Source organism: Cyprinodon variegatus, unplaced genomic scaffold, assembly GCF_000732505.1.
Source record: "Cyprinodon variegatus isolate N-32 unplaced genomic scaffold, C_variegatus-1.0 Scaffold447, whole genome shotgun sequence".
Classification (NCBI taxonomy): Eukaryota; Metazoa; Chordata; class Actinopteri; order Cyprinodontiformes; family Cyprinodontidae; genus Cyprinodon; species Cyprinodon variegatus.
The window spans coordinates 674,971-684,433 of record NW_015150900.1 but is presented as its reverse complement, the minus strand read 5'-3'; the positions used below and the strand labels follow the sequence as shown (position 1 = coordinate 684,433).

The following is a 9,463-nucleotide window of genomic DNA, read 5'->3' as shown; positions in this document are numbered from 1 at the left end:
CAGAGGCATATTTACTCTTTAAAAGTGAAAATTAAATATATCATTTAGAGAAAAAAAAAAATTATTTATTGTAGTTTTTAGTCTCCTTATTAAACTGGATTGCAGATGTATAACCTCCAAATTTTTATTGAGAAATTGCAAATAAGGCCTCTAATGCTTAACCAACATTGATTAGTACAATGTTGACGTGAAGAAAACTTTATTCAGAATGGTTTGTTAGTATTATTATTACTGCTTAAAGAACAGATAAACCAGCCAAAGAGATTTTACCAACCAAACCTCCTGAATTTATCTCCATAATGGACATAACATTAGCAAACATGTTTAGAAGGCATCTAAGTTTACAGCTGAACTTAAATGGGAGACTCTTGGTTGTGTTATAGGATATACTTGTTTTATTTTTTTGTTGGAAAAGACAAAGTGATGTGTCACCGGTATACACCCTGTAGGTCCGAATTTGTGTGAATACTCAAGGAGTCACAGATTCTCATCTTGGGGAGTATGCAGGCGATGACCTCTCAGCCACAGAAGAAACATGAAGAAACTTAACACCTATCAAAAGCAAACTTCACCATATCTGTTCTTGGTAAGAAACATTGCATTTATATCAACTAAGCTGTAAGCTATCAGTGGAACCCCCCTTTCCCCCACCCCTCTTCCCTTTTCTTACACCACATTGTTAGTGAATATGACATCTGGGAGAGTTGCAGAGCGAGCCTTGAATGTAGCCATTGTTCAGCACATCATTTGTCATGTCCCCTCTGTCTGTGGCCGAGGAGGAGTTGCAGTTCGCAGGGCTAAATGTGAAGAGGGGCTTGACAAAACAGCTACAACCCGAGTCGACTGGAAGCAGAATCTGTCCAGAGGAGAAGATAAGAAGATGAGGAAAAAGAAGAAGATTGCAAAAGAAGGTAAGTTTGCAAAAGTGTTGTCAAACTAATTTAGGATTAAATTACATTTATTGTTTTGCACAAATTCTACAAAGGATTACAAACTCTTTTATTAATTTAATTTAATGAAGCACCATCGTTACTATCAATATGAGGAGTTATCCGTCTACTTCAAAGTGTTGTTATTGTGTTTATTTGCTGCTTTTAAAGGCTCTGAAAACAAATCTGTGTTGCTTGCTTATCAGTGCATTAGTTTATTTACTACCTTGCTCATGTTGTCGGTGGGAAATCGAGTTGCTGCCACTGTTGATTCAACTGTCTCTGGATTAATTCAGAGCAATGGATAGCCTGTGCCTGCAAACACGTGGTTCCTGCAGCTAACCAAAAGGAGAGCTTTGCGGAGAGCTGCATTTGTCAGCGGGGCCCTGAACGTTGCATGGAGGCTGGTGAGACTTGCCCATGTCTATCAAACTTCAAACAAGCAGCCCTGTTAAGCAGTGAGGGGATGAACTCTGTGATGCTGAGTGATAACTACAGGCTACAGGGCTCTTAACATGCATTTAAAGCTCATCTAGGCATAAATGAAGTAAACTACTGTTTGGAGCATGGAGATTAGCAGAAGATTTGAGAGTGCTTGATTTCTTTGATGGAATACGGATCCCAGTACTTTAAATTTAATGTTATATTTTTCTATATAAAACTTTAAGGATACCAAATTATAAAAAATCTAATAATTAAACGTGTTCTGAATAAATGACAAACCTGCTTACTCAAATCTGAATTATTTTTTGATAATTGTTTCTTTACTGAAGTCAGAAGTGTCATCAAAAAACCGTTAATAACATGGCCAGATGGGGGCCGTCTCCACAAAAAACATGATTTTAAAAAATAAAAAAGCTGCAGCTTCACTTTGGCACATCCATAAATAGTGGCATGGAGCAAGGTGAAGAGATGGGGACACAAAAATACCTGTAAGATACAGAATAACCTTTAATTTCCCCCCTGGATTTACTCTAGATAAAGGGGAGGGGGTAGTGAATTTTAGTGGTTAGCCATTGACCCCCCCTTACCCCCCTTTGGTGCTGCCCCTGGCTGGATTGCACTGTAATTGCACTTCAGAGTGAAAAATAAATTCTCTTTTTGGCTTATTAATTTATGTAGACACGTGTTACACTTTAAAATTAATATTAATAAACAAATTCTCAAATGGAGCTTATATTGTCGGAAAAAAAAGTTATATTAATAAAGGAATACATGTTGGGTTTATCCATACATGATGAACCCATTTAAAATGACTGTTTAGGTTTTAATGTGGGACCTTTTGGGGTGAAAGGTCAGACCAATATGAGTCTTAAATGTTCTACAAATCTTGAACTAATTTATTTATTTTTTTATTCAAACTAAAATTTTCTGATTGCAAATCTAGCCCAGTAAAAAGTCACATGGAGCCAGCATATAGATGCTGACTGGGTGGTAGAATCAGATCAGACAGATATCTGCACCTCCACCGTCATCCCAGCAACCTCCTCCCATACATCAGCAGGCGTTTTATTTTCTAAACAGCGCACTCATTGCTGATTTTCTTTCTGTTTTTATGGCAGCTTTTATAGGCCATCAGTGAGACGTATGGTTTTATTGACCAGTTTCGCAGCGAACACATGTTTCCCGCAGTGCATTTCAGGAAAACACGTTCAATTTTGATTTTATTTTATTTTTGGAGTTTAATGTTTCGGGATTAAATTATGACAATAATTTAAACGTTGCATTTGTGTCGCGATCAAAAGCGTTGAAAGGAAAATTACATTTATTCGTTTTCTATTAAATGCAGAAGAAGAAAAAAAGAGGGGAATCAATTTAACACCAAATATCACTATATTATTGCCTAAAAATGTGTTTAATGGGTGATTTTATTTTATTTTTTCATCTACATTTTTACTCTTACACTGCAAAAATGATCTAGAAATAGGTAAAACTGACATAAATTAAGTGAATTTCCTCTTAATTTTAGTAGGTAAATAAGATATTTAGATAATGTGCACTTAAAATAAGACATTGCAATTGTTTTTTTCTTATCTTAAATGTAAATTGTCTAGTTTCATTGGCAATGTGTCTCACTTATCTTTGCAATTCAAGACAAAATGCACTTTTTTAAAGAAAAAAATACTTATTTAGATTTAGATTTTTTTCCTTTGCAGTGTGCCTGCTTACAAGCGTTTAATTTATTATTATCTAAATGGCCATTGCAGAAATACGCAAAACATCTGTTTCAGCCTTTATGTATGGTTGTGGCATCAGATTGCTTTTCTGTTTTAACACTTTCTGCCTCAGAGATCAAAGACTCCAATTTGCATGAATTAAAGCTACTTAGTTAATTATTACCTTAAGGATCCGATTAAAGCGAGTGAACAAAAAAAGGTGAAAATGAGAGGATCAAAGCTTATATCGATTCTCTGCTGCAGCCTGACTGTCCACCGTGGGAAGCCAGATGAGCAGGATTACAGAATTCTGCACAGAGACTTTTTAATGCACCGACCTGCTCTGCTCTGTTGAAATGGGTCCATTTAAATTAGGGGATGGGAACAAGGACTGCTTATGGAGAGCTTTTCTTTCTTTTTCGGCCCTGAATGGGATGCAGTGCAGGCCTATGTGCTGAAAATGGTAGATTAACAAATAAATCCAGGCATTATATACAACTAAATTATATTTATTGCATTTTAAAAAGTATATTTCAAATTTTTTTTGTGTGCATGTCATTTATTTTCCTAAAAAAAAATCTATTTTTGATAACTTTATTTCACAGCTATTGCCATATATGAATCTGAGTTTGCAAGATCAGCAGAAAGGGCTTCTTCTTCTTTTTTTTTCACGCACACACACACACCCACGCAGAGTTCAGATTAACAGCAAACGCAGGGCGGTCAGAGCTGCAGAGAGAAAACCTTCACTCTGCTGCTTCTTCACCCCGCACATCCACCTGCACCACTTTCACTATAGGGTTTGCCTTAATCTGTTGGAGTCTTTCTTTTTTTATTTACACGCTCCTAAAGGTGTGAGGAATCCTGCGTGTTTTTGTTCCGCGCGCCGGAATGAGCGCTGAAGGTAAGGCAGCCGAGCTGTTGTGCCTGGGTTATGTGTCTTTATGATTTACGAGCCTGACTCCAACCGCGGTTCACCCAGAGTTCATAAAGCTGCATGCCTCCAGACTTATTCTCTCTCACTCCCTCACTGCATTTTTTATCTCCTCTTGCTGAAAATAATTTGGTTTTGTTTAATTTTGGAAGAAGATTGAATTTAATGTGTTTTTTTTTCTTCTCCCTTTGAGAAGCTGCAGAAAAGACGGATTTTGATCTCAGTTCGGGGCACAAACCGTGCAGCAGCTGCAGCACAGTAGACATTTGTATAATTTTGCATTTGATGGATGTGTTTTTCAGCAGATTGTGATATAACATTTAATTTTTCCCCTTGTAAACAGCTTTTCTTTAGCAGAACAAAGGCTGTTACTTTTAAGACCTAATGTAATGTCAGAAAACACCACGGAAAACACAATAAAGCCTCGTCTATTTTTTTTATTAATTTTTCTTTAACCACATTATGTAATTTTTGCCCTTTTTAAAGTTCTCTTTATTAAAATAACAGAGAAACATTCCAGAAAAAAGAACCATTTTCTCTGTTTTGATTTTTTCTTTCTTGCAATTTAATACAGAAATTATTTTTAAAACACAATTTGAAATGTTAAACATGATAATATATTTTCAAATGACACACAATAAAGCTCAAATTAGAATAGTTTGCAAATACTGCATTTCTTTATTTGTGTTTTTTCCACCAAAGTCCACATTTTGCCTCTCAACCCTGCTTGCCATTCATGTCAGCTTACTATTGAGTTGATAAGATGGATCATTTAATCTCCTCCCTGATTCAGTCTTTCCTTTCTTCTCCCTCCTGGATCCTCTCAGGCCTGAAGCCTTCTAGTCTCTGGAAACCTGCCATGTGACATTTGGCTGCCAGCTCTGCACCAGAAGGTCAAAGGGGGCTGTGGTGCACATAATGCAGAGTAACATCCGCCACAGTTGCAGCCATCCTCACGGTTTCTTCAGTGAGTCTGTGGATGGTGGTTCTGGATTCGGGGGCTCTCATCAAGCCTCGGCCCACCAGCATGGTGGAGAGGGTGGGCTTGAACTTCCTCGGAGGTCCAAATCGCAAAACCCAAATAAATTTACGATGAACAAAAAGGTTTTCCCTTGGATGAAAGAGTCAAGACCCTCCAATCAGAATCGCACCAGGGGGATTGCAGGTAAAAATGCAGTAATTGATTAAAAATGTCCTTTTCTGTTTACACACAAAAAAAAAATGTTTGGAAGGCATTAAATATCATCTATGTTTTAAATAATCACTCTTTCAGTAACACATATCTTAAACTTGTGTTATTTAAAAAAGAAGATGGTGATTAGGTTATTTTCTCCTTTATCTTGTTGACTTGTACAGGAAAAAAAATTGGTAGATGTTTATATTGTTTGCACTGGCAATGTAACCCTTATACAAAATTAGATCTCCAATAAGACTGGGGTCAATTAATTATCCGTACTGAGGCAACAACCTCGTTTCCTGATTTAACTTGTTTATTTACTACATAATTTTGCAGTCTGTCAATTTCCTGACATTTTTAACTATACTTTTGCAACAACTTTAAAAAAAATTATTATTTACAGCATGGTATCCAAAGTGTGGTGCAGGGGCAATTTGTGGCCCCGGGATTGACTTTGTAAATTATCCAAATTTTGTCGCACACATGGTGGAAGCTAATTCAGAGTTTGTATTTTTTTATCAGGAAAATAGTGAGGCTAACATTTCAAAACCTTTTTTAAAATTTAGATTCACAAAGATATATATAGCTCCAGATTTTTAAAACAAAAAAAACAAAACCCCTACTTCATTAGTTTTACCAAAATATTGCCTGCTTAGTTCATTGTTGGGCAGTTTTTTTTTCTTTTTATTCTGAAATAATTTTTTTTTTTTTTGACTTGACAATGTTTTCTTTACCCATAAGACAAAATGTTTGGACACCGATGTACAGTCATGAAACTTAAACACTTGGAATACATTTTTGACAGCTTTTTACATTTATTTAATCAAACATTAGATGTTTTGTATAATATAAACTCCTCGCATGTGTCTTTTATTTATTGTTGCCATATAACCACATTTTGATTATATACAATTCTTTGTGAGAAATAGTATCACTTTGGATAGATATTTGAATTTGAAGTTATTTTCATAAATTTTCAAAATGTTGTTACTCAACAAAACTTAATTAACTTCAAATTATAAAAATCTCTATCGACATTTATTTTGTTCTTCGTTGTAAAAAAAAAAAAAAGAATTTCTGGTAGATAAACTTTTTCTCTGATAAAAAATCTAGCATATAAACAATGTTCCTTATACCCAAAGCTAACATCTATCTATTATTAGGAACAGCTGCCTAGCTTAGCTAGTTAGCAAGTCCACATTTAGCATACTATCAAAAACTGCTAAACTTGTAAAATCTTGAGCTGTTTTAAATATAAGGCAGCTTAAATCCACTCAAAATACTTTATTGATCCCTAAATTGGAAATCTCAGGCTTATAAACATTTCCAAACAACCAGAGCAAAGATGTTTCAATAATTGCCATTGATAGTTGGGAGGCATGATAGCAAGTGCGACTTTAGCATGCTAAATAGCACTGTTGCTAAACTATTAACAAATGGCCCATACATTTATCCTTGACAGCCTCTGTTTGGATGTTACATTCAATTGCAATGGCTGCTCCATGCTTAGGAGGCTCAGTTTGCTGGAATGACTGTATTTATAATGCTAAAACTGTTCTGCCAAGTTTAGCCTGGAAAAAAACTCAGTTTAAATATATTCAAATAAGGTTAAATGCTAACCTTTTGGTTTGGACTTTTAGCTTGCTACTAAATTACCTTAGCCCATTCCCTATGCTAGCTAGCTGGGAACAAAATTTGTACATTCCTTAATAATATAATCATGGTACTAAAATTACTTATCTCTATCCTTAATTTACTAAAGAATGCTACTACACATCTTTAAAAAAATGTTTCTGAGACAATTTTGATGCTTTTTACATTTTCTGCTTCAAACTGCTTGTCTGAAGTCATCATCGCCCATGCTCAGAGCAGTCCGTCAAAATATGATTAAACCATGTTTATGTGCATTTTAGTTGTCTCTTACCTTAGATTACACACTATATACCAAAAATGTTAACATGAAAGGAACACATAAAAATCAAAAAGACTTGATTTGGTTTAAAGGCAAAGCCGAAAAAGTTGGCCCCCGGAAGTAGCGCAGGATCCCATTTCCGATGCATATCGGGCAGAGATGACTGATATAACAAAAAGGATTTTAAGGCTTTATGTTCTCAGGAAATGAATATTTAACCTTTAATAGATTATATTTTTGTATATGTTTAGTATTTTTGGGAGGAAAAACATGATTTAGGTCTTTTTACAAAATAAAATGGAGTGCAACCTGGGTGTATACATGGATGAGCATGCGCAACTGAGCTGATGGTACAGATCTTTCCCGACATTTTCTCAACTACAAATCTGTTTGTAGTTCTTACTTTTTCAAAATAAGCAAACATGACTATATTATCCTTCCATCCATTATCCATCACCCTTATCCCTGCTAGGGTCGCAAGGGATGCTGGTGCCCCCTGGACAGGTCACCAGTCCATCGCAGGGCAACACAGAGACAAACAACCATTCACTCACACCTAATGACAATTTAGAAAGGCCTGTTATCATAACAATCATGTTTTTGGACAGTGGAAGTACCCGGAGAGAACCCACACATGCCTGGGAGAACATGCAAACTCCATGCAGAAAGATCTGGGCCAGGAATCGAACCCAGAACCTTTTGGCTCCAAGGCAGCAGTGCCACCCTCTGCTCCACTGTGCAGCCATGATAATATTAATTGGTTAAAATTTTGTCTGATTTCTTTTTGTGAATAAAAAAACAATTAAAATCACCACTTTATACTTATTGCTAATATACAGAATGGGCCCAAATAAGAATTAAAAAAGTGTTTACATAATTTTTTCAACAAATTTAAACACCTTGTTTAATTACTGTATAAATCAGTTTCATTCATTTTCATTTAGTATCTTCTTAACCAGCAATAAAGGTAATGTTGTGTCCTGTTTTAAAGGTTCAGGTGGTCAGTTGGTTATTAACTAGACTGCAGTGCATATGAAGGGGATCCAAAGACATTAGGTAAGGAATATATTGGTGTGAATGAGAGGGAATTTCATCAGAGCAAAAGCTGTGGGCATAAAAAAAATATAATGAAATAAACATGAGACCAATAAGGATAATCAAATTAGTAATCATTCGTCTCTTCAATATCTTAGCTTTATTCTAACATGCTTTATTGGGCCTTTAAGAAAGCTGATGACATAAAGTCACAACCTGGATTACTTTACTTTTTTACTGTTTATATGAATTTTGCATAACAGAACAGGATTAGAACTAGTAACAAAAACAAAATCTACCAGCAACAAAAATCTGTAAAAGGTATAATAGTAAATATTAACACTTGTAAAGTCTGACAATCGCCCTTGTATTACATCAGGGTGTTTTCCCCAAACCACAGGGAGAGTTATTTTTTTCTGGGTTAACTGTACTCACTCTCATATGTAGAACTGGTAAAATATCAAAAGTAGAAACAGCTGCTTAGGGTCCCAAAGCCAAGAGAAGATGCACTTTAACTCTCTCAAATATCATATCCCTAAGGATATTTTATATTTGGAAACTAGTAGTATTAATGTGGAAAAACAATTCCTTAACATTAAATGTACTATAATTTTGTTTAACCTTTCTATATTGCAATGACAAACACTTCAGAGATAAGGAAAACACAACTTATACGATTATACGAAAATATTAGGCTTTCCATATTGTTATCTTTTATTCTAATTAAGGATTCAATTGTGATGGAGGTTCTTTCTGTTTAACAATTTGATTAATCTGTCCTTTTGTTATCAACTTTTGAGCTATGGAAGCAACCACAAAACTTTTACAAAACCAGTTTAAAAGAAATATTAACATTTATGAACAGGGATTCCTAAAACTTAGTGCCCAATAACAACATTTAAGACAGATATTTTATTAACAATGGCATAAACAAATCATAACACAAAAGTTTTTACCCTTTCAATAACCAATGCAAATTATTTATGTAATTTTTTAACCAGTACATTTTCAATTTCTCCTTGATGATAAGCTTTATTCCCTTGATGCCCATTGTTGCACATATGCAGCAAACCATTTGTATGGTTTGTAAATTATTCCAGTTTTTACACATTCAGTTTGGACCTAGTAACCTTTGGCAAGCTCTTGTTCCTGTTACAACATACCCCTGATGGTGTATTTGTTGTTTTTGTTTTACTGATTTTAACTGTTGCAAAAAACCTGCAATAAACCTACATTACTGTTTATTATCAAAATAAACAGAAAGCTTAAAAATTTCCATTTGGAAACTACTTAAAGGCAAAACAGTGTTTTGGAAATATA

At 34.9% G+C, this 9,463-nt stretch overlaps 1 protein-coding gene across 5 annotated transcripts in view; it reads left to right on the top strand.

The window, feature by feature from the left end:
- Nucleotides 1-511: 511 nt before the first annotated feature.
- The window catches only part of hoxb3 (homeobox B3), a 12,342-nt gene continuing 3,390 nt past the window's right edge, over nt 512-9,463 (top strand). Inside the window, exons 1-5 of one of the 5 annotated variants that reach the window (XM_015389082.1) lie at nt 512-586; nt 780-911; nt 1,226-1,336; nt 3,938-3,989; nt 4,847-5,184. In XM_015389082.1, the coding sequence (XP_015244568.1) occupies nt 4,938-5,184 (247 nt within the window). In that variant the 5' untranslated portion in view covers nt 512-586; nt 780-911; nt 1,226-1,336; nt 3,938-3,989; nt 4,847-4,937. Of the gene's footprint in view, nt 587-658; nt 912-1,225; nt 1,337-3,214; nt 3,990-4,846; nt 5,185-9,463 lie in introns of those variants that run through there. The other 4 variants (XM_015389081.1, XM_015389084.1, XM_015389083.1 and 1 more) reach the window with 4 other exon arrangements.